Source organism: Schistocerca serialis, chromosome 7, assembly GCF_023864345.2.
Source record: "Schistocerca serialis cubense isolate TAMUIC-IGC-003099 chromosome 7, iqSchSeri2.2, whole genome shotgun sequence".
In the NCBI taxonomy this organism is placed as follows: domain Eukaryota; kingdom Metazoa; phylum Arthropoda; class Insecta; order Orthoptera; family Acrididae; genus Schistocerca; species Schistocerca serialis.
Genome location: NC_064644.1, coordinates 332182354 through 332208379, shown reverse-complemented (window position 1 = coordinate 332208379; position 26026 = coordinate 332182354). Strand labels below are relative to the sequence as shown.

The window sequence follows — 26026 nt, the reverse complement described above, 5'->3', positions numbered from 1 at the left end:
CAAATGAAGAATTCATTCTAAACTATTTTACACCAATCCGACGCTCGACAGGACTACGTTCATTTTAGTTTTCCTACTAGGATTACTATTAAAGCTAGTGAAGCAGACTTTCTAATGGAGTGGAAAATTTTAGACCAAGGAGACTATGCGTTTCCTCTCCTGTCTGGTTGGAAGAGGCGCCTACTCATTTTGTAAAAAGCAACTTGATGATGGGTCAATACACACCACGAAATTATCGATCTCTGTACACTGTGACGAGTCGGTTTAAAGTTTGGCAGAGAACTTATTGGGGCACGGATGAGGCCAATCGTAGCAAGAAATCATTGCTATGTGACCAAGTGACCAGTGATTTTTGGTTGGGAGTTAGGGTGATTTCGTATTAGGCTACTCTGTATTGATGAAATTCCGCCTCAAGAGCAGTGGAGAATTCTCACAAGTAATGATTTCAATATCGTTTTATGTAAATTCAGATCAAACCGAATTAGGTGTTTAGTCAGTCACCACGAACTTCTGTGTACTCAGTTAGTTTTTATGATTATTTCCTCTGTGAGTCACAAGCTGATCGTGATGATTGACGTATTAAAGGAAATTGGTGAACTTTGCGTTCAAATCTTTGTGTGTGAGTAACTTGCCTGTCCATTTTGCATTTCCCTAATGGAATCAATTCTTTACTGACAGATGAGCGGTATGTTATTATCGTCTGCTCTTACAAACCATAGGTATGGTATTTTTATGTGTATTCCTTGTAACACCGTCTCAGGAGTACGCTTCAACAGCTTAATGTATCAAACTCTGCCCCAACGTGTGTACTAGCACGCTTTTCCCCATCCCGTAATCTCTGACCACATGTATCCTTTGAGAGAAAATTACGTGGAATTTCTGATCGGTCTTCCTGGAGTTCACTAATTAAATTCCTGATGAGCAGTTTTCTCTTTATGATAAAAACTCGGACTAATAATCAATTAATATTCAAGGAACATCAGACAATTTGGCACTCAGGGTCGAGAAGCTAATGTTAAGCACTATATTTGTGTACATTTAGCGCTCAACTACTCAAAGAACTCTCAGCTTTGATTTGTGGCTATTTGCGGAAACCATAGACAGCCTTGTGACAGATATTGGTAAAATCAACTACACTGAAAATGATTCTCTCCTTAGCAAAAAGAATTGAAATGTTCTTGCACGCATTACATAAACGTTGGGTGATAATATTATGGTAGTTAAAGTTGTGACCTCTTGGGCTATCATGAACGATTGGACAAGGGACAGTCTGTAATGTTACAGGAGGGAATTTGTGGTGTATTTAAAAGCTTTCTATCAGGTAAATTCTCCAAGTTCATCTCTGGGAGACATAATGTCAAGACGAACTAATATTTCTCCTACACGGATATGATAACGTGGCAGCATGAGAAACACTGGGAATAACTGGCAAGGGAGCAGAGAATCCCGTTTTAGAGAAATACAAGAATCTTGTTCCTACAACATATGAAGTTGAACTGACTGACTGCAAAATGGATGTTCTGATGGACCAACTGGCTGGAGTATTGCAGCATCTTCTTCTAGATGACTGTTAACTAAATGTTATTATTATTACAACAATATTTTGCTGCGATTTTTAACAAAATCAAATATGTGATTACCCAAGATTAAACCACGACTTCTGTGTGCAAGAAGACTACCAAGGACACAGTAATGTGATAGTAAACAACGACAAGTCTGTTGGAATAGACTGTATAATTGTGGATGAACTCAAACTAAACAGTAATGCTATATTACAGATTTAAAGACCATATCACCAATATCTTTGTTCACTCCAGCTCTCGTAACTGCTTTATCAATTTTATAAAGTGTCCAGACATGTAGCTAAAGGAAAAATTTTACGTCTTTCTTGGTTAAAAAAGAGTGTGATCATCAGACTGTAGACTACAATAAACAGAATGGTCGATTCGAACCCGTGGAAGACCGTTTAATAAATACCGAAAAACAGCATTTACAATGTGCTCCACTGTACTCTATACAAATTGCTTCACAGTGATGTAAACTATTGTTATGTTTAATCTACATCTACATCTATAATTTTCTAATCACTGTGAACTGCATCGCAGGGGGACCTCCCACAGTACTAATTATCAGTGTTTCTTTCCGTTCCATTCACATATGCAACGCCGTAATCAACCCAATCTTATCCTCATGATCCCTACCGTAGAAATGTGTCGGGGGATGTAGTATTTTCCCAGAGTCTTCATTTAAAGCCAGTTCTTGAAATTTCATGAACAGACTTACTCGGGATAGTTTACGTCTATCTTCAGACGTGTGACAGTACAGTTTCTTCAGTATCTCTGTGACACTCTCGCATGGGCCAAACAAACCTGTGGCCATTCATACTGCCATTTTCTGTATACTCTCAATATCAAGTATTAGTCGACTTGGTGCGGGTTCCACAAACTTGAGCAATTTCCTAGGATGGGTCGCACGAGCGATCTGTAAGCTACCTCTTTTGTAGACTGCTTGCTTTTCCCCAGTATTCCACCGATAGACTTAAGCTACCACCTGCTTTACCAACGACTGAACCTATGTGATCATTCCATTTCATGTCCCTACAGTGTGTTACATCCACATCTTGGTATGAATTGACTAATTCCAACCATGGCTCGCTTATACTAAGGTCATAACACACTACGCTGTTTCGTTTTCTGAAGTTCATACTTTTACGGCAAGCTGCCAAATTTTTACACCACTTTAAAATTTCATCAATATCTGACTGAATATTTGGGCAGCTTCCTTCAGAGAGTGCTTCATCATAGACTACTGCATCATTTGCAAAATGCTTGAGGTTACTATTTATATTGTCTGCAACGTCATCAGTGCACAAAATGAACAGCAAGGGTCCCGGCCCACTTCCCTGGGGAACAGCCGAAGTCAACTGTCGATGGCTCTCCATCCAAGATAACTGGCTGCATCCTCCCTGTTGTGGTGTGCGTCGACAACAGTTATGCCCCCGTTGCTAATGACAAATGGGTGGAAGGGGACCAAAGAATTTGTCGCCGTAGGAATCTGCACAGGTAAGCAAAACGCAGGTTGACGCAAATGCACTTTGAATAAATACATTGTGTACACCTTATTCTGGAGAAATGTTACACGGTTGACGAACATTACGTCTGAGCTCAGAATTATATTCAAACATTCTGCAACAGATCGATCTCAAGTGTATTGGACGACTGTTTTGTGGATCACTTCTACTACTCTTCATGTAAATGGGTTTGATCCGTACTTTCTTCCAATTACTGTGCACGGTTGTTTTTTCGAGGGACCTACGATAGATTATAGTTAAAAGAGGGCCCGATACGGCCAAAAATCCAGTACAGAAACTTATGGGGATTCCATCAGGTCCTGGAGTTTTTGTCAGTTTTAACGATTTGACCTGTTTCTCCACGCCAGTGACACTAATATCCATTTGACTCATCTTTTTCGGCGGTACGAGGATTAAATTGGAGCGGTTCTCTGGGATTTTCCTTTGTGAAGCAGCATTTGAAAACGGAGTTAAGTATTACACCTTTGGCTTTGCTACTCTCAATTTCAGTTTCATATCATCTATCAATGACTGGAAAATAACTTTGTTGCCACTAACAACCTTTATATACGACCAGAATTTCTTTCGGTTTTGTGAAAGATTTTTGGGCAGTATTCTGCTGCGATAATTATTGAGGGCTACACGTATTGCTCTCTCGACTGCCAAACTCGTTTCTTTTAGCGTCTTTCTGTGTGTAACCCTATGCTTTGTTTTAACCTATTATGTTGTTGTCTAGAAGTTTCTTTACAGCGCCTGTATGAGTATACCACGGAGGGTCTCTCCTATTACGAGCTACCCACTGCATGGTCAACCATTCTTTTTGGCTCCTCTACATGATCCTGTCCTGTACTAAAAGTTTCAAGTTCTACATTGAGAAATGACACTACTGCATATTTATCCTGCTTACTGAACGTATATGTCTTCCTACTTATTTTAGTTGTTCTTTGTACTTCGGTAACCATGGGTACCACAACCGTTTCATACTCACTGATACCAGTTTCGATATGGCCTCCACAAAGAGGTCAAGTCTAGTTGTTGCCATTAGATCTAAACTATTTTCACCATGAGAGGGTTCCGAAATGTCTGTTCCAAATTGTTCTCAGAGAAGGCATTTATTAATTATCCCTGTAATACCTTGTCTCACCCACCATTAATAAAATTGTAATTATCTTAATTGTTAGTTGGGTGATTAAAGTCCCCTCTGATGATTACTGCATGATTGGGGAACAAAATTACAAGCGAATTGACGTGTTTGGTTATTTCAGGAGGTGAGTATGGTGGTCGATAGAAGGAACCAATTAATATTTTGTGCTCACTTTGTGATACTGAGTGTTGCTCAGGAAATCTCTCATGCAGCTTCAATTTCTGTATCGGTGGTTCTGAGTGACTTGTCTACTGCGACAAATACACCACCTCCATTTTCTATTAGCCTATCGTTTTGATATACACTTAAATTTTCCCTATAATTTCTCTGCTAACAACTGTAGGATTTATCCAGCTTTCTCTACATAGTATTATTTGAGCGTCTCTGCTTTTCAGGAGCGTTTCAAATAAAGTTTTACAGTTTGCCTGCATGGGCAATAAGAATATCCGACAGATGACTTGTGTACAATTAAATATTCCCGATAATCAAGACGAAGAAAAGATTATGAACAATATTCTGTCTGCCTATAGTTTTCATTATTTACCTGAAAGTAATGGGGGAAATTTTTAAGCCCGAACTTCAACAACGATGATTCGTTACTGTTGTAACAAATCTGGAGAAAGATATATGTAACGATCTAGAACTGATCTACACTATACCAGAAAATATGTTGTTGAGTAAGGATTGTATGGACCAGGCGTGTACCATTTCCTATTAGAAACACGAAATTACGCTACAACAGTAAGTATTTAAATACTAAGTGTTTCGAAATTCACGGAAAACAGATAAAACTTCAGAAAATTTGTTTGATGGGACTCTAACTCAGAACTTTCTGAGCCAGAAACAGTTCATTTTTCAACCTTATTCCAGAGAAACGATTCCAGATTATGGGTAATTACGTCTTCAGGTGGAGATCGAAGATACTCTTTACGTAAGTCATATATGGAAAGTGGGTGTAATAGAGAAGAAAATACATGATGTGCGTAATTAATACAGTTTCTTTATTGTTTCCACAGTGCACACATTCTCAGACATTACTTCAGGTATTTAGCTGGAAGTGTTTTCGTTTTGAAGATCTGTCCAAGGACCTTGCTGGATGCCTTAGGCGTCCTTTTGCGATCCGGATCATTAAAGTCCACATAGTGAAGTCCAAATCTTGTCCTGAAACGACAGAAAAGTATAATATTTAAACAAGCTGCACATGAAGTGAAAGCATTTTATGGCTGCAATTACTGTATCTTTCTAGTTATCACGTTACATATACATTATTGGTTGTAATAACAGATGTGCACGTAGTAGTTACGTTTACAAGACACACATCTTGCATATGTACTCCTGGAATTAGTAAATTTTTTATGCTATCTAATTGAGATACCCCGAGAACGTCATAGCCCATAGTAGTAATAACAATGTTTGAAAGCAATTGATCACGTTTGTCTAGAATTACTTACGTGAATCCTGTGCCCCACTCAAAGTTATCCAGCAGACTCCAGGCTGTGTAGCCTATGACGTCGACGCCGTCTTCATTAATAGCCTTCAGCATCTCAGCCAAGTAGCTCTGTTAACAACAAAAGAACCTATATTTTCATAAATAGAAGCTATGAAATACATGTAATGGTTAAGATGATGGAACCACGTTAACAGAAAAAACGAATCCAACACTGTTTATCTGTTTCATGTAAATATGGGTGCGATGGTGTAGTGCAACATTTCCAAAGTCCCACTGCAGAGAGCACTGTTACAATGTTCACAAATAACACGATACTTGTTTTTTTTTAATGTTGTTGAGAAATATTTGTGAGTGTGACGTGTCCACAGTGTCTCCTTATATGCTACGCAACAGCAATAATTTCATCTATTTTTCAAAAAATGTGACCTGTGTATGGATTTTCTACTTTTCCAAAAGTTATCACTGACAACATACTGAAGAAACACAGCATAAGTTTCTGATAATGTCCTTTGCATCAAAACAGATGGACAGAGTACACACCGTGTAGTAGTCTATTCGGCCCTGGTCCTCGAGTTCTCCAGTGTCGGACCAGCCGTTCTCCATGACGAAGATCGGGTAGCCAGGGTACTGCTGGGCGAGCCAGTTGAACAGCTTGCGGAAGGCCCAAGGAGTGCTCTGCAAGAGTAACGTGGCAATTAGACGTGCTGGCATGAAGGATAACATCGTAGAAATGTTCAGGTGTTTCCCTTTGCCTTGTCTTTTATTGTTTAAAACGTGAAGCTACTGTAGAATATTGCATGTAGCAGACATGTGACATGCGATAAACTTGTGGTAGACGGGGGGAAGACACTGTGCCATCTTGCAAGACACATAACGCTTGTCGGACAAGGCAAGGAGGATGTAAGAAGCGAGCTATCATAGGCAAGAGGGAATTCTTCGCTAAAAGGAGTCCAGTGGTATCCAAAATAGGTCTCAGATTGGAGAAGAATTTTTTGAATGTCTACATATGGAGTACAGCGTAGAATGGAAGTGAATCATGGGTTGTGGGATACTGACGAGTACTGGAATATGTGGAGAATACTGAGTGGAAGAAAGGGTAGGACGATAGCAAATGTGCTAACATATCAGGGAGTAGTTTCCGTGGTAGTAGAGGGAGCTGTAGGATATACGAACTGTAGAGATGATAGGAAACTGGGATATACAGGGTGTTTCAAAAATACTTCCACAAACTTTCACACAGGTCCCTTTCACCAATATAAGAAAAAAATTCACATCAACGTATGTCCAAAAATCCGTTTTCAAGTTTTATATGAACACTTCCTGCTTAGGTAATCGAAGATCATCGAGTCACTAACTCACAATAATGCTCGAAACGTCCCCTCTTGCTTCTAAATACGCATGCACTGGTCAAAACATAGACTGTCGCGCCATTACAAATACTGCCTGATGGTTTCGAAGGGTTTTTCAGCCTTCCCTGATACGTCATTGATGATTTTTATGCATCTGAGGGAGGTCTGCTGCATAGGCCAATTGCTTAGGATGTCCCCAAAGATCATAATCCAAAGGACTGATGTCGGAGGAACGTTGAGGCCATGGAACTGGATCTGTTCTACCTGTACATCTGTCACGGTAGATACCAGCCAGTGCATCCCTTACACTGAGACTTAAATGTGCTGGAGCTACGTCACTCATAAACCACATGTTTCTTCTTGTTTGCAGGGTCACATCTTTTATTAGGTGTTGGAGTGTCCTGAATTAAGTCCCTTTAGACAGATCTCGTAAGACATACCGAGCGAGGTGGCGCAGTGGTTAGCACACTGGACTCGCATTTCGGAGGGCGACGGTTCAATCCCGTCTCCGGCCGTCCTGATTTAGGTTTTCCGTGATTTCCCTAAATCGTTTCAGGCAAATGCCGGGATGGTTCCTTTGAAAGGGCACGGCCGATTTCCTTCCCAATCCTTCCCTAACCCGAGCTTTAGCTCCGTCTCTAATGACCTCGTTGTCGACGGGACGTTAAACACTAACCACCACCACCACCATCGTGAGACATGCTTGGAGAACGTATGACCCTACCAGACAGTCACATCCAATTAAACTGATGTTGATTCTAGCCTGTATTGTAGTATCAGGACTGAGATCGGCCCATATGGTTTGGTCGATGCAATTTGTTGTTTCACGTCCTCTAAACGTTGCCTCGTTTATAAACAAAACTGAAGAGACAAACAATGGATTGGCAGTTTTTGCGACATACCACTGGCAAAAGTTCTCCCTTGGTGCGTGATCGACAGGCGTGAGGGCCTGCAGAAGTTGAAGATGGTACGGATACGTGAGTGGTTCGTGAAGAATCTTCCATGCTGACCTTGGAAAAGTACGATATGCCAGGGCCACATGTCTTGCGCTGATGTCAGGCTCTTCTTCGATAGCCCATAGAATGTGATTTTTCTTGTCAAGCGTATAAGCAACACGTGGTCTTTTTCGATTAACAACCTGTGATACACAGCACCAGACGCTGGATGACTCAGTTGTCTTTGCTCTGGAAAAGCCGTCTAACGTAGATTTGCGGCCTTGTGTCTAGTAACATTTGTGTGGTTGTATGTAAAAATCATGTGTGGCCGCTCACGAAATAAACATCCTGTCATGTTTGAAAGAAGCAGTTTTAGATAACTCGGTACTTCTAGTAAATACACACAATGGACACGTTGAAGACAGACGAATGACTAATGTAAATAAGTCTCCCTGGCAACAAAACACCATTTAGGTTGCAATGAGTCAAACGGTTGCATAGCTAAGTGCCGTTGTTAGATTGCACCTGGAAAGTCGTTGAATGTTAACTTCCATCAATAACTCGAAAACAAAGGATTTTCGCACATATGATTATATGAATTTCTTTTCTTCTTTCGTCGTAAGGAACTTGCCTCCAAAGTTAGTTTAAATTTTTTTGAAACACACTGTATACAACAAATAATCGAGGACGTTGGGTGTACTATCTTGCAAGTCTCTCGTTCGGTTTCACTAAATGTATCACAGAGCAGAGCTATAAAGCACAAGACAGACAGAAATGAGTGACTCTCTGTACAGTGATGCTACGAACCCTGAGCCAGGTGGATGCCGCCTGCGGTGCGTCCGTGTATTCCCCGATAACGACGCCCGCGTCAAATTCCATGGAGGGGTCGTAGCCGCTGGAGCCGTCTGATACTGGGTTGGCCGTGTAGTGGTTCAGTCCGTAGAAGTCAGACGTGCCTGAAATAGGATTGTCCACTGTCACACACGTACTTATAGCTGATACAGCATTTTCACAAATGTAGAAGTTTGTTTAACCATGCAAGAAACGGATCGAGAAAATACTTCATAAATCGCACAAGCTGACAGATTTTTCTCTTATCGATAGAAAACGCGAAATATTCAGTTGCGTCAAGGTTCACGGTCACCAAAAATAGTCTGAAAGGCAAGATCACCACACTACCTGTTATTAAATTAATTAAAATATCTGTTTATCTTGTTTTCATTCCTGTGCAATTTCTATTGCGAAACTAATTTCAAATGCTTGTAAAGTATTATCGCGAGACGTCGCTATTGTCCTGTGTCTTTGTACATTTTCTGTGTTACTGCAAGTCATTCCAAAATACAGGACGAAGTTCATTCTGCCGAGCAGTCAGCGCACACAAGTGAATCCAGAATGGTTTCACAAGCAGACGATTGTATAGGATGAGGTGACAGTTGACTGTGGTATCTGCAGTTCTCTGCTCGCATGTGTCGACTATTTCTTAGGGCTCCTGACTAACGATTCCCACAATTGCTCACTGTCTCTGCTGATAGTCCTGGACAGTTTGTTTCCTTCACACTACATACGCAGCTAGTCTACCGGAATCTGTCGTGCCTTCATGGATTCTTCTGTCCGTTGGAGATTTTAAACGATATCTGGCCCGAAACTGACGCTGAACGTCACAACTGACTTTCATTTAGCGAATTCAGCGACAAGAAATGCACCCATCAATCTATTACATGCCATATTCTGAAATACCTGCCGATAGTAGTGCGCTCTCCAACTATGGCACGGCGCATATTACCAGTAGAAACTTGGAGACAAGCTATATCCGCTGATACGAGAAGTTTTTTCGTATTTCTTGATGTTTTCATGCTGTGGACATCTGAAACCCTAAAAGTACTTTTGAAGAACCTTTTATAATGGACAGAATTCAAGCACGAACAAGCCCAGCAGACTGCACTAGCTGTGGCTGGTGTCGTTTACTCACCCCTGATGTATTCCACCTCCTCCGGTGTGAGCTCCACTAGTCGGGACCTGGGGTAGCCCGCAGCCTTACTGTTTGCCGCAATCCTCTGCTTCACCACCTCAGGCCAGTCTCCTTCGGCCGTGAAAATCGGGTGACTGTACAGGCCAGACTGGAACATAAATTCCTTAGGTGAAATCAGTAGCCAAAGTGCAGAATCTTAAGCTAGTATTTCTTCCATGCATACTGTCTCAGATGATCATAAGTTAAATAGTTGCATATATTTGGAATGCGAAAAATGATTTTGGCAAAACGAATGGAATTTCTTTTAGTCTTGGAAAGAGTACTGAAAGTAATTAAGTGTTGGTCGCACTGTCAATGCGGAACCTAGGAGACGATTGATGACATGGGCATGTCCAGTAGTGACATGCTGCAAATTAAGGCATGTGAAGCTGAGCTCATATTGACTTATATTCGATCCTTGTAGCAAGCTGCTCGCTTACAGTACTTATCAATTGGAATCGTCTGCTACAGTTTCTGTTCTTCTGGACCATTCTCGGATTTTCTGTGATACAGCTGCAGACAAACTCTGTTAATGAAATAGGCTGTATGTGGGTGTTGACTACAGTAAAGCAGTCATCAATATGAAAATTCCTTTGAACACCACAGTACTTTTCCAGGCATGGTCCTGTTACGTTCTCCATTACTGTACAGACTTTTCCTTCGCCCCTGATCTATATACTATGTGGCATGTGACTTCCGTAAGGATGGTGAACGCTGGCCTGCAGGGTAGCTAGACACATAAGTAAGGCTTGAAAGTGACTGTAAATAAAGGTTGTGGTAACAGCCTGACCTGTAGCGCAAGCCGAAGTCTTCCTACGTCGTTGGCAACATATGCGCCATATTTAACGCACAGCATTCTGACAATATGTGCATTGTGCTTTGTTGTTCGTTTAACTATTTATACTTCTGGTCTGCAGGCTCTGTAAGAAGCTTTTACTTCATAAAAAAAGCACTTACCTATATACATTTATAAACCTGCAAGATGCGTTAAGAAACTTTTTTGGAGGCAGTCCAGAAGGTGAGACACTGTACTTTCATTCGGCAGTACGTTGGTTCAAATTCTCATGTAGCCATTCAGATTTATAGAAACAAATTGTATTTCTCATCCATATTCAAAATTTCTGATTTTTTCCTAAACTAATTGAGGCAAATACTAGGCTGATCCACTGAAAACCAACCTCTCGATTTCCTGCACTATGCGTCCCCTTCCCGAATTTGTCCTTAGATTAGTTAGTTCTAAGTAGTTCTAAGTTCTAGGGGACTGATGAGCTCAGAAGTTAAGTCCCATAGTGCTCAGAGCCATTTGAACTATTTGTTTGTCGTCGACGGGACATTAAACACCAATACTCCTATTTCTTTTCTTCGATGTTAGTGTTCTCCCAACAGATTTATATCCTTGAAATCACTAACATCCCTTTGGTTTGAAACAGTAAGAAGCGGAAATGACGATGGAACTGAATTAAATCCAAGGGAACATTCGTTCTAACAAATTCGATAACTTTTTTACATGGAAGAAAAAGTCGCAATATTTTCTGTGTATGTGTAGAATCTAGCTTTATTGTGCGTATGCAATTGTTCACATAAGTGACCAAAACACATATTTACACACAAGGGCAGAAAATAAAAAAACCACACCTCTAAGAAATTATCCGAATGTTACGGAAATCTGTAGAAGTGACATACATGTACAGACAAACAAGTGATTAAAATTTGAGAAAAATTGGATGATTTATGCAAGAGAGAGTGTTTGCCAAATTGAGCAGGTCAATAACGCGATTGTCTGCCTTCATCCCTTATACATTGACTGACAGAGTTTTTGCAAGTCCTCCCCAAGCGATATCGCGCCAAATTCAGTCCAACTGGCGCGTTGAATTCGCAACATCCCGAGATGCTTGGAGAGCACTGCCCATATTACTACAAAATTTTTCTACGGGGCGTAAAATATTGTCGACGTTACGCTGTGATCTAAGGGCGCCGTGGATGAAAACAAAATATGTCCTGCTTTGAAATGAGATGGCACCACAGACCTTCACTCCTGATTGTCAAGCCGTATGGCGATTGACAGTCAGTGCGTCATCCCATCGCTTCTACTCCAGGAATAAGATTCCCTACCGAAAACGTGTCTGGAAAGACCGAGGACGGTGGTGGGATACCGGCGTGACTGCCGGCCGCCATAAGGCTCGATAACAAAGAGTGATGGTCTTGGGCCCCATTTCATTTCATAGCAGGACCCCTATGGCTGGATGGGTGGCATCCTTACAGCTCAGCAGTACGTCGACGATATTCTATACCCTGTTTGGGTGCACTTCATGGCACGACATCCTGGGCTTATAATACCCACCCGTACACGACGAGAGTTTCTACTGCTTGTCTTCGTGCTTGCCAGGTCCTGCCTTGGCCACCAAGATCGCCGGATGTTCCCAGGTTGAAAACATTTGGAGCATTATGGGCAGGACCCTGCAACCACCTCAGGATTTTGACGATCTAAAGCAACAATTGGACATAATTTGGCACGATATCCCTCAGGAGGACAAGCAGAAACTCTGCCAATTAATCCCAAGCAGAATAACTGCTAGCATAAGGCCCAGAAGTAAACCTACGCGCTAGTGACGAATTCAATTTGAGAAGCACTTTCTCTTGAAGAAAACATTCAATTTGTCTGAAATTGCAATCATTTGTTTGTCTGTACGTGTACAACCCATCTACCGATTTCCGTTCCATTTGTTCCATTTGGATAATTCCTTCATGGTACGTAGCTTGTTTGTCTTAGAGCGTAGCTTTCCTTAGTATGTTGATTCGTGACTATAAGGACTATAAACAACGTTAATAAAGTCATTCAGTGGGTTGCATTTCGTCTTGAACAGTATATTTTGGACCTTATGACATAACATTGTCTGATCACTATTAGAAAAGCAAAACACAAGAATGGTTCTAAGAACATTGTCTCATAATGAATGAAACGCTGAAGAAACAGTTCTTCAGATTTAGCCAGGAATTAACGTTGGATGGCTGGATGTCTAAATAATGTTATGGCACACCGTGTTAATCCATCTGAAGGGCAGTAACATCCTTATTGTAACACAGGAAAGGTTATAAGAGTTCCTGGTACTTACGTAGAACTGCATCTTGCGTTCTGCTGCCTCAATGTCTGCTGCAGAGTCGGTGGCGGGTTCATACCACATGTTATTAATTGTGATGCCGACCTTTCCTGTGGTAAGAGAGATACATGCCAGTTATACACTCTGTACGATAGCTAAGAGAAACAACACACGAGGCACTAACAAGTGGACGACGTTTCAGCAAATTAATGTAAGTAGAAAGCATTGGTAGCATGTTTAACAGTTTTGAAAGATAGGAAATGTATGTGTATTTAATACGCAGAGATAGGACAGCAAAGATAACTGAAATGAATATCATGTCCCCAATTTTCACCCAGAGGAAGTCAAAGATGGTTTGAAAGTTATTCACAAACTTCTCTCAAAAGCTAAGAGCGTATTCACATTAAAGGGCGCTGAGGACTAATCTCATAGACGAAATGAAACAATTTTATGAAATGTTGAGGCCTGTAGCAGGGCGTTGATGCCCACGGTGTTTAGTGACATAAACCATTAGTCATCAACATCATCAGACAGAGTAATACTGATTCGTAGTTATACAAGTTGTATGGACCAAATATTTGAGAATTCCGTCGCGGCGACCAAATAAGATGTGTCATCATCTCTATCTGCAAATGTCATGCGCAATCTCTGCGCAGTGTCTTGCGTATTGGTAAAACTCGACATTTCGTACAGAACTTGCACACTCAGTGCTGACGTATATCTAGTGTGTATCTCATTGATCTGATATCTAGCTGAACAATGCTGCACTCGAATCAGGGTTTTCTGCAATGTATTGATATAACATGTCATGTGATAGCAAGATCCTTAAGTTTTTAAGAGAACTACATATGAGTCGTTGTGTTTGGGAAATCCAACGGGATAATGCCAATGTGATAATATACAAAGTTATTGTAAATTAGATTTCTGTTTGTTACTGTCCGATGTAATATTTTATTAGAGCAAATATGCTCAGGAATATTAACTTTAATTATGGACAAAGCAATAACCACCATCCCCTTCCAACCACTTCCTTCCCTTTCACCAATTCGCGATTTACTATTTTTGTACTACTGCTACATTGCAGACATTAATCTAAACGTCTCTCGTTGCTGGTTACCGGGACGCCACATTTCGCTAACCTCAGAACGAGTGTATAAACAGAATATGGGCGTAACGACTCACAACGATTCGTTGCACCATGAATTTGTACTGCAACGGCGATTAGTGTTAGAAAGTGCGTCTTTATTCTACAGGCACTGAGTGCGGCACAACGTACAAAATTGGAACTAATACCTAATAAAAATTATATTTTTAACAAACCTACACTGCTCTTTGTGGGACTGCAACGCGAACGTTAGTTGCCTTCAGCGGTCGTCTTAACATCTAAACTCGATTGCTTTTAGCACTAAACTGATAAATATTTAGATAGACCTCTGCATCAGCGGTTATCAGCTTGTGTTCTGCAGAAGATCAAGCTCAGTAAGGCATTGTTGAGCTTCCGTGAAAAAAAATAAAGGAATTCAACAAATTTAGGAGCTGATACAGAGTTTTAGGGAGAGACTTTTTTGATTGCTAGGAGATAAGCTTACTATTCCTCTTTAACAGTACTACATTCTGTAACATTGTTTATCGAGGTTTATTGCGCAACAATGCTATTTTATCTTGCACAGCGATCATGAGAGAACGATAAGAGTTTATAGTGGCACACAGACAATCAATTTTCACCCACACCATATGTAAATGGAATAGAATAGGAATGATCAAATGAGACTGTATGGTTCCAGAAACCTTTTCAGTTCTCAAATATCTATATCGCACGTATGCATGCTGGAACGATGTATGGAAATTTGTACCAAGGCCGAGATTCGAACCCCGGTCTCCTGCTCACTAGACAGGTGCGCTAATCACTACGCAACGTGGCACAGTGGTTTTGCACAACTACGTGAACTACCCTATCACACCCCGCTCCTCAATCCAAATTCCTTTAAATGCTGTTCGAGTTTATGGAGAATAGCGAGTGGACTGAGGCGTGAATGGGAATTTGCATTGAGGAGGCGTGCTAGGGTAGTCCACGTAGTTGTGTAAAGCCACTGTGCCCGGTTGCGTAGTGGATAGCGCACCTTTCTAGTAAGTTGGAGGCCCGGGTTCGAATCTCGAGCTTCGTACAAGTTTTCATTCGTCGCTTCAGTCTGCAAATATACAGAATAAGAACAGGCTAATATTGATGTGAAGTACTCCCCAGCATACAATGAGGTGCTTAGTGTATACTTAGTTGTAGACGCAGTGACGTACAGGGTGTGAAGTGACTGTTAAAGGCAAATTGTGACCTTTGGTTCGTATAATGTAAATGGGACGAGCTGTACTAATCAAACCTAGTAGGCCTCACTTGTTGAGATCGTTCACTACATGACTTGCGTGATATGAGACTTGCATTTACAGTAAACAGATCTTCTTAAAAGATTTTAGAATTTCATTTACCGGGTCGCCAAAGATGGTTACTCAAGTGTGAATACCACATGGCTCACATTTGCTTCACTCTTCGTGAGCGGAGCCATAATGACGAACGATATTTACCTTTCTGAGTCTGTCGGTACTTCTCGTCGTAGAGGCGGTAGGCCCCAGCGTGTGCTTTGAGCAGGGTGTAGGCCGCCATGTAGTCTCCCACGCCTGACGAGTTGATGCCCGGGGCGATAAGGAAGCCTCCAGAGTAGCCTGAGACGAAACTGGCCGGCTCGTTGAACGTCTGCCACCACTTCACCTGCTCACACAACACGTGGTTAGTTCATTAAACAGGACTATAGCTGTCATCCTATGTTTGTTTACTTTAATGCATTGGATATCACCTCAGTCTAATTATGTGGTAGAGCGATAAATGTTTGATACCTGCAACCAACAAGTGGTTGAGCAACTGACGCGCTACTAAGTGCAGACAGTGAGATGGGGCCACATGCAGATGGAACTAAGATCACCTACGTTTAGAGGACGAAACCATTAATCCAGAGACCATACAGTGGTGTGCACGTGAGACAGAAGGTGGTGTGCCAGTACACAGTAACAAGTAGCATTGTACCACATGACACTCCCTACAATAGCGTCATTGTGCGCATGCACTTCTCTGTTGCGTGCACCTTGTGGTGTGTATAGAACACGCAGCGTTGTTTTTAGAGTTAGCGTAGGTTTGATGAAGTTACTTCGTCACTGTGATATAGATTCCGGATGCCATAAGACAAACACAAGAAGCGTTAAATGAAGAAGCGACAGCGACAGTTCTCGGAATATATGACTTTTTCTGTGGACAGTCAGTAGGAAAAACAGTGGCCCATTGCGCTACTACATTAAAATGTTTGTTAATGTGAACAGCCGCATCCGTAGGTGGTGATAGTGGCACCGAAATCGATCATGGCTCAATAAACGAAATTGAAGATCATTTTTGCAGTCAGAGGCACATTTATAGACAGTCATAAGACTGTGTTCCCACGTACCATCACGATTGGAAGTTTCAATACATCTATTTCATCGCAATAGAACTCTCGTACCTTTTGTCTGCTTCTGGTTTTTCTATGTCAAGACAGCGTCGTTTCTATTAAGCTACATAATTTTAGTCTCGAACGACTAACTGTTGATGGAAATGCCTTTTTCCTTATATTTCAGTAGTTAATTCCAGCGTAATATTGAATAAGAAGATAAATACAAAGTTGTACGTCGGTTTTGTAACCCCAGAACACTCTTTTGTCGCTTACCCTGTCACCGTAGTTGTCGTAGAGCACTCTGGCGTACTCGACAAAGTAGTCTGCCAGCCTGGGGTTTGGCCAACCTCCGATGTCTTGCAGTGCCTGTGGCAGGTCCCAGTGGAACATCGTCACCTGCAACAAACATATACACCACCGTGTGACGTCACTTTTGATTAGTCATGTAATGTCAAGGTACAGAAGCCGGATCCTTGAGGTTGCTCTTACCACTGGAGTGATGCCTTTGGCGATCAAGCCGTCGATCACCTTGTTGTAGTAATCGATTCCCTCCGGATTGATGTTGTTCACGTCTCCTGTGGGGAGAACCCGGGGCCACGATACGGAGAAGCGGTATGCGTCCACCTGCGACACAAACACAATGCTGACAGAGTCGCTTAGAATTTCAAATTACGTTTGACTTTGTACCTAATCATTTTTCACGAACTCAGCATTAGGTTTACTTTGTGGAATCCAAACTTCTCATGTATCCTTTTATAGCGCTAAAACAGTCTGTAAGTCATTTCCATTTAACTTCTAGAACAAACTGACTAGCAAGGTAAAGGTTAAGTTCCCTGTTCTGCCCTTGGACGGTCCAATAGTGTCCGACCAATCACCGTGTCATCCTCTGCCAACCGCGTCACATGATGCGGTATGTAGAGGCATGTGGAACTGGCCACTAGCCTACGTATAATCGAAAATCGTGCAGCAATAAAAACGAAATTTGAGTTTTTAAATGTTACCTGGCCGTGTAAGTCAGTTCGAAGGTCGCAGGAAGGCATCGGCATACGACCATGCCCAATGAAGCACTGTGTTATTCAAACTATTCCTCGAACTGATGATATGTTAACTTTATTTCAGCTTGTTAGAACTAATGTAGATTCGCTGTCGATGTAACTAAATAGTCTTCTTTTTGTCCACGAATGTAATTTTACCCCACATTCCTTGTCCCGCAATGACGATTCCACCCCCTCGCTACTTTTTCCTATAAATTCACGTTATTTCTTGTCTGTTTTTGTTTTCACCATTCCTGTTTCTTCAACTTTCCCCTTCCTTTATCGCTATTACTATGACGCTGCCATCAATTAACTAAGCTTATTCTCCCCCTATTGTTGTCACGGTCTTTGTTAGTAACCATTTGGTATTAGATGCCAAACTCCTGCGATATTGAAAATGTGTTTTCGCCTCTTTTAATATGATCCTTATAATTAGTTATTTCTTGCTGTCTTCCTTGGTGTTTTTGTCCTGCGTCAAAGTGGGGTCGGCCGTGTTACTATTGATTTGGCTGTGTTAGGTGCAGAGGGTGGCCAGATGCCCTTCCTGCCGCCACCTCGTTCCCCTCAGGACGAGATTAGTGTACCCCAGCTGTCTGCATCCAGTGGAAGCCGCGGAATAGTACGAACGTTTTCAGATGCCTGCGAGTCGTGTAACTGACGCGAAATGTGGGAAACAACCCGGTATTCACCCAGCAGGATGTGGAAAACCGCCTAAGAACCACATCCAGGCTTTTCGGCATACCAGCCACCGCTAATTCGCCGGGCAGATTAAATCTGGGGCCGGCGCACCTACCCGAGTCCAGGAAGCAGCGCATTAGCGCTCTCCGCCACCCTCCGTCGATCAATTAGGTACGTTATGATATTCATTATTATCACCATTACGATTATTACTATTATTTGTATTTCATTACTATTATATTTCAGATGTATAGAACACGACTACAACTGGCTTCAGTGTTTAGAAAGAGAACCTGAGGAGGAAAGCCTGAATGGCTGTGAGCGATGGCCTTAAGACCGTATACCGATCAGCGTAACTAAGTACATAAATAATTAAATTAAACTTTCTCAACATAGAATCAGACGGCCCCTTATGATTATAGCACCCACAAACACACGTGCAAGAACTGATAACACACTCATTGTTTCCTCCGTTCCTCTGAGTGTGAAACGACGATTTACAATTATGATAAGTTGTTAACAGAGAACATGATATTAATATAGAATAAGCACTTCTAAACGCAATAGCAATTTTTAAACGATTAAGTATATTACGTTTTGATTCGCAATTTCGAACATTTAGTAGAAATACCTTCATATTTTTTGAGTATTTCGTACGTTTCAAGAGAGTGCTACATTCAGTTATAGCTATCCTACAAAAATGCTTTTTCTGAATTATTCCCTCAAAGAACAAGTTAATTAACTGAATTCTACATTTGTGTCTCGCAGAACATGACGATATTACGAAAGAAGCGACACTTTTCTAAACTTCTGCGAAAGTTATTTCTTTTCTTTTTTCCTAGTGAGAGCTACTCTCCGCCAGCTGAGCTATCCGATCGGTCCTGCTGAACTGACCCAAGGCCGTGGCTCTCTGATCACTCACCTCTTAGTTATGTAACACTTCTGCAAGCCTCAGCGTATTTACTGACAAAAGGCTATGATATAGAATGGTAGACTTGTAGCTTAAGTTTGGTACCAGAGGAAATACTTCGTTCATCAAATTAAACATAGCCAAGCAATTGTAGTTGAGGATAATAAATTCGGAGAATTTGATGACGAATCGTATTCCGCATATTATTCCTTATACAATACAGAAAGTGTCCTGATGCTCGACATTGACTTAACATCCTTTTCACTTCTTTGGTCCATTGTTACATCATACTGGCGTCGATTACAACACATAATAGTCATATGCAATGAATTATTTATTGTTTTTCCCTTAGGTATGACAAATACACTGGTTGATAATTTGTAAGTAACAGCTAGACTAGTTAACCATAGGCAATAATGGATGACATAAACACAGTAACGGAGGGAGAGAAAGCAGGGTAACAGATATAAACAATGTTTATGCTTGACACAGGTCAGACTACCGACATAAAGACTGATATCGGACACTCAGTGAGTAGTATGTCATCCTTGGCCATTAATGCACTTTTTGCACCTGTTACGCATAATGGCTACAAAAGTGTTGAGGCGTCCTTGGGAGATACTGCTCCATCCGTCTCTCACGGCGGTTTTGAGGTATTTCACGTTTAGGAGAGACGGTGTTCGTTGAGCAGTATGTCTGCCAAGAGCATACCAGGCGTGGGGTATTGGGTTTGGGACAGGAGAGTACACAGAGAAATCCGTGAAGTTCAATATCTTGACTCTCTAGTGTGTCCGACACCTCAACAGTCTGGTGTGAGTGGGCACTGTCGTCCGTAAAGAGCAAGTCAGGACCTGCTACTCCCGTAACCATACGGACATGATCTAGAATAGTCTCCCTGCATTACCGCTGTGCTGTTACTTCGCGCAAAGATATGCAGCGGTGTTCGGTCATTGTGCTTAACGGCTGCACACACCATAGCTCCTAGGCAATACCAGTGACGTTCATGAACATTCTGTAGTGTGTAATGTGTTCCCATCTTTCTCCGCATTAACCTGTGGCCAGAATCACTTGCCACAGAGAAACAGAATTATCGAATAACATGACTCCGTACCTCTGTTGCTGCCCCTAGCCAACATGCTCCTTATACCAGCGAACGCTTTCTTGACCGACCGTGGCACGACTGTAGTGAGATGCATTTAACAGGCTTCTGATCATAGAAGGTAGCCTGATTTAATCGCCGCGAAATGGTTCAGGTTAGAGGCACGGGCAGCGGTACTGGCTGCAGGGTCTGCAGCGATCTACTTAAGAGTGAGATGTCTCTTTCTTTTCCCCTCTAGGGCTACGTATCGATCCTTTTTCGGTGTGGTGGTCCGTCTTCAACCACGGGCATGCTTTCGCGTGGCATCTTCATCTTCAGCGGCCTTTTTTACTGGTTAGATGACACATGTGTAGGCTCCCATCACTGTGGCCATAGTAGTGACACCCAGATCTGCTTCGAGCCTTCCATCTGCTCGTCCACTCAAATGATATCTCGAAGACGTGTTGCCGTACAACAAGCCCGAATGTCACGCTAATAGGTTCGACCACGACCTTCGTGAAACACCCTGATGCATGAACTATCCAATGCATCCAGGATATTCGTGAACAGTTTTCTCTGGAGTTAACCCGTCCCGACCTCCATATTTCCTTTTGCTATTATTGGCTGGGTGTTCCGCAGCATTTGCCGATTGCTCCATAGCAATTGCCAGTTATTCCTTAGGAAGTGTCAGTTATTCCTTAACAATAGCCAAGCAATATAATTAATCAGACTACTATTACTGAAGGCTACCGAGTGAATAATGTTCTTGATTTTCAATTTATCTAGAAAACTGAAATCAGTGTTGATATCTCAAGCAGCACATTACAAGCATCGTCAGTTTTCAGACTCCTACGAATTTTGAAGCTACGGCGCTCTTATTTTGTGTATCGTTAAATAGAGAATCAAAAATTTAACTAGACATTAAAATAGATCACAGTTCTGTAGAGGATCACCACTATGTTGTAAGAGTAATACAATTACGAAAAACACTCACGTTCATATCCTTGGCGAGTTGGATGTCTATCTCGTACTTGTGGTAGGAGTCACACGCCACGTCGCCATTGCTGCCATCGGTGGTGATGTTGGGAATTGTGTGGAACATACGGTCGAAAATGCCCTCACCTTTGCCTGCAACACATATTGATCAACAGTTAAAACATTGTACAAAGAAGAATTATTAAATGAGGGTAATTATTTTGTTCTCCAGAAACAAACTTACATTGAATATCACTCTGCACAGATTCTTTGCTCATGTATCTCAGGATACTAGCGGTTAGAAAATACATATCATAAAATGTTTAGAATGAGAACGCTATTTGGTTTTATTAAAAGAATTCGGTTGGAGGAGTATTGGTGGATGAAATATATGCTACAGCTCATGCATAGTCCGCAAGCTACCGTATAGTGCGTGGCGGAGTGTACCCTGTACCACAACTAGTCATTTCCTTTAGTGTTCCATTCGCCAATAGTGTGAGGGAAAAACGACTATCTATATGCCTCTGTACGAGCCTTAAGCTCTCTGATCCTATCTTCGTGGTACTTACGCGAAATGCACGTTGGCGGCAACAGAATCGTTCTGCAGTCAGCTCCAAATGCAGGTACTCTAAATTTTCTCAATAGTACTCCTCAGAAAGAACATCGCTTTCCCTGCAGTGAATCACATTTGAGTCCCGAAGTATCTCCATAATACTTACGTGTTGATAGAACCTACCGGTAATAAATCTAGCAGCCAGACTCTGAATTGTTTCCACGTCTTCCTTTAATCGGACCTGGTGTGGATTTCAAACACTCGAACAGTACTCAACAATGGATCGCACGAATGTCCCATATGTGGTCTCCTTTACAGATGAATCACACTTTGTGAAAATTCTACCAATAAACCGAAGTCGACCATTCGCTTGCCTACTACATTCCTTACCATGCTCATTCCATTTCATACTGCTCTGCAACATTATGCCTGCATATTTAATCGATGTGACTGTGTCGAGCAACACACTACTAATACAGTATTCTAACATTACTGATTTGTTTTTGGTTTTCATTGGCATTAAATTACGTTTTTCTCCCTTTAGAGACATCTGTCATTCATCAAACCAACTAGAAATTTTATCTAAGTTATCTTGTATCCTCCTACAGTCAGTCAACGACGACACATTCCCTTGCACCACAGTATCACCAGAAAACAGCGACAGGCTGCTGCTTACCCTGTCCGCCAGATCATTTGTGTATACAGAAAATAACAGCGGTCCTATTACACTACCCTGGGGCACTCATAACGATATCCTTGTCTCTGATGAACGCTCGACGTTGAGGACAACATACTGGGTTCTGCCACTAAAGAAGTCTTCAAGCCGTTCACATACCTCGCAACCTGTTTCGTATGCTTGTACCATCGTTAACCTTGGCAGTCTGTCACCGTGAGAAATGATTCACGGAAATGTAGGAATATGGAATCCGCATGTTTCCCATCAGCCATGTTTCACAAGATCTCATTTGAGAAAAGGGCAAGCTGAGTTTCGCGCGAATGATGCTTTCTAAAATCGTGCTGTTTTGTTGACAGAAGCTTTTCCCTCTCAAGGAAATTTAATGTGTTCAAACAGAGAATATGTTCAAGGATTCTGCAACAGACCGATGTAAAAGATATTGCTCTGTAATTTTGCAGGTCCAATCTTTTACCCTTCTTATATACACTAGTCGCCTGCGCTTTTTTCTAATAACTTGGAACTTTGAGCTGGGCGAGAGATTCTCAGTAAATCCAGACTAAGTATGGGGCCAATGCTGCAGAGTACTCTTTGTAACCTCAAATTGGGAATCCATCAAAACCTGGCGACTTATTTGCTTTTCTGTGATTCGCTGTGGTAGGCACTCCTGAAGTGTTTGGATTTGAGGACAGCACCCCGCAAAAACTCGTCCTTTGGCACGTTAAGTGAATATCGACTCTGATGTTGTTTCAGGTCCTACGAAAGGTTTTCACATATGGTGTAAGTTTATGTAGCAGTCCTGTCACTTCATTACTCTCGAAAGTTCCTCGCAGCAATTAGCCAGAGATTTAGACAGAGTCGACAATCAGCATCTTGGAGACAAGTTTGGTAATGTTACTATCATCGTTAATCTGACGAGGAATTCCGCGGAACTTTAATGTCCTGCAGTTCGATGGAGCCGTTCTGACTCTTCGATCTAGTTGCCTGGACCAGTGAACTAATTCCACGTCATTAAAACATGGGAAGGTCTCCCGGAGCTTGCAGCATTAGTGGCCTTCGAAGTTACTCCAAAAGGCTTTCTATCGTTCGTGATGAACATGATGCCATACATCCATCATATACCAGCAGAAAATATATTCATCAAAAGAAGTTTCCAGTCTTTCATGGTCAGTTGTCAGCATATCTTCCTTCACCCTCTTTAAATGAAGCAGTTTTCTTGTGTGAATGAGTAAATGTCTCATGCGAGAAACTCTGCTTCCAAAATCGGTACGATCGGACTGGACCCGCAAGGTTAGCCGAGAGCGCTAATGCGCTGCTTCCTGGACTCGGGTAGGCGCGCCGGTTCCGGATCGAATCCGCACAGCGGCTTAACGACGGAGGCCGGTGTGCCGGCCAGCCTGGATGTGGTTTTTAGGCGGTTTTCCACATCCCGCTAGGTGAATACTGGGCTGGTACCCACGTCCCGCCTCAGTTGCATGGCTCGCAGGCATCTGAACACATTCGCACTATTCCATGGATTACGCTAGACACAGGCAATTGGGGTATACTAATTCTGTCCCAGGGGGTACGGTGTGGCGGCAGGAAGGGCATCCGGCCACCCCTTAAATTAACCTTGCCAAATCCGTTTAACCTTGCCGACCCTGCGTCATTGTGGGAAAAAGGCACAAGCAAAAGAAAGAAAAGAAAAACCGTTCCGTCCGGACTATTCGTTCTCCAACAGGTCCAGAATGTCCAGCACTGGCTTTAGATAGCAATCTCTGTTCCAGAGCAAGACGAGTTTCACACCAAAGACAGAAAAAGGGCTGTTTGTTCCTTTAACTCATGTTCAGCATATGACATCAGTTCTGACCGCAGTTCCGTCTAGACCGTTTTATTTACCACTGTCGGTTAATCTGTCAAAAATTAAGGCAATAGTCAAATTATTCCCATGTCTGAAATTACTGCGTTCACTGCTATTGCTGTGCAGCGTCATAATACGCCCAAAGCTGCTGAAAGGGTGGCACATAAGCGGCGTCTTTCACAACTCTCCACAAAAAAGTAGCAAATCTTGAGATCATGCGATCTGGAGGCAAAACTACTTCTGATGCCGTGTTATCGTCATCGCGACTCAACACAAATTATGCAACAAACGAGCGAGCGAACTAGATAGCTGCACCACAGTGACCCCTGCCGGTAACGACACGAAATTAACTGGCACCTTACAGCTGGCGCCAAAGTCAACTTTTACTTTCGATGCGAAAGTTAAAATTGACCCCAAGTTTCAGCCTTCAATCACATGAAAGATGCAGTGTTGTGAAATAAGATGCATTTTTTGAAACAGCTTGTATTTTGTAATGATTTGCCCGTTGACTTCCCTGCTTCCTTCATTTAAGGCAGTTATTCCGTTTTATTTTTGCATCATGTGACAACCTTGTACCCAAAGTTGTACTTGACTAACAAAACAAACATTGTCCTATATACTTGTCATACCGTTTTCAGTGTTCCGCCTCGTTCAAAAGCATCACAAGATATTTTAGTTGCGATACGATCCACAACTGTCAGCAATTTACGGATAATAACATTTCCTGCACACTTACAATAATTTATTTGATTAAAATATCCATTTATTTTACGGTCACTACTGCGCAGTCTCAGCTGAGTGGACTTTTTGAAGCACATCAAATGCAGATACTTTTGTCACAGTACAAGTGTTCATCAAGTCACACATTAGTAAAAACCAGTTGTTGAAGATAAGACAATGTCATCCAGTCCGTATGCTGTAGTTTTACCTTTCACGAATAATATTAATTAATAGTGTTTGTAGTCATTAGGTTTTCTCTGTTTTATTCATCTCCCACATCATTCTCGTGTTTTGTATATCTATTTGAGCTCCATGTAATTCCACTACTCTTATTCCGAATGACTCATGAACGTTCTGGCCCAACTAGACTCAAACAACTCTCTGAATATAAGTTCGCGTTCTCGATTGAAGAACTTACGTTCGCAACATTACAATGTCCCATCCAATGGAAGTCCGTGCGGCTTTCAAAGAACTTGGCCCCGGTAGATATTAAACAATTACACCAGTTTCTGCCTCATAAACAGCCATTTCATATGACATGTAATTCGCATGAATAACCGCAGTCGTTGTACGTGCGCGAAATTGATCGTGCTTTTGATTTGTCTATTTTTTTTAGTAAGGAATTTTATATCTGGAGTAGCTACTATTGCCACCAAATGTCTGCAAGTGTTGATTCAGATCAATGTCTCCATGAACTTCGCAGTATTCATGCACTTAAAATGTCTTACTGAGAAAAACTATCACCTTAACAAATTGCACATGAGAAAGGTCTTCCACGGCATTTCTGTCTTTTAACACACAAGGACATGCTGGTGCTTAAGCGTAGGTAATACCGAATGTTTCAGGCGCGAAGACAAAGAGTTCTTACCGCCTTCATTCCAGGCGCCCTCCACCTGGTAGGACGCGGTGGCAGCTGCGAAGATGAAGTCCTTGGGGAATTTGTTGGGAGGTCCTCGTGCTCCAGGTCTTCCCGGGCGACCCAGGACACCGGCTGCCAAAAGAAAGAGCAAGCACACGGAGGACCTCATCTTCACCACTGCAGTC

General features: G+C 41.9%; 1 protein-coding gene across 1 annotated transcript; it reads right to left on the bottom strand.

Moving 5' to 3' along the window:
• Positions 1-5248: 5248 nt before the first annotated feature.
• LOC126413061 (myrosinase 1-like) lies at positions 5249-26010 on the bottom strand. The gene is made up of 11 exons (XM_050082957.1): positions 25851-26010; positions 21216-21349; positions 17011-17145; positions 16795-16917; positions 15629-15812; positions 13070-13164; positions 9918-10065; positions 8756-8904; positions 6205-6339; positions 5666-5772; positions 5249-5375 (listed from the first exon to the last, which is right to left on the bottom strand). The coding sequence occupies exons 1-11, from the start codon at positions 26008-26010 to the stop codon at positions 5249-5251; spliced, it is 1497 nt and encodes a 498-aa protein (XP_049938914.1).
• Between the last annotated feature and the right edge of the window lie 16 nt (positions 26011-26026).

Excerpts from the sequence above, each read along its gene's own strand:
- LOC126413061 (XM_050082957.1), bottom strand. The coding sequence starts at position 26,010 with ATGAGGTCCTCCGTGTGCTTGCTCTTTCTTTTGGCAGCCGGTGTCCTG. Across the intron at positions 17,146-21,215 it reads AACTCGCCAAGGATATGAAC|GTGGACGCATACCGCTTCTC; the intron begins GTGAGTGTTTTT and ends TTTGTGTCGCAG. Across the intron at positions 5,773-6,204 it reads GCCGAATAGACTACTACACG|AGCTACTTGGCTGAGATGCT; the intron begins GTGTGTACTCTG and ends TGTTGTTAACAG.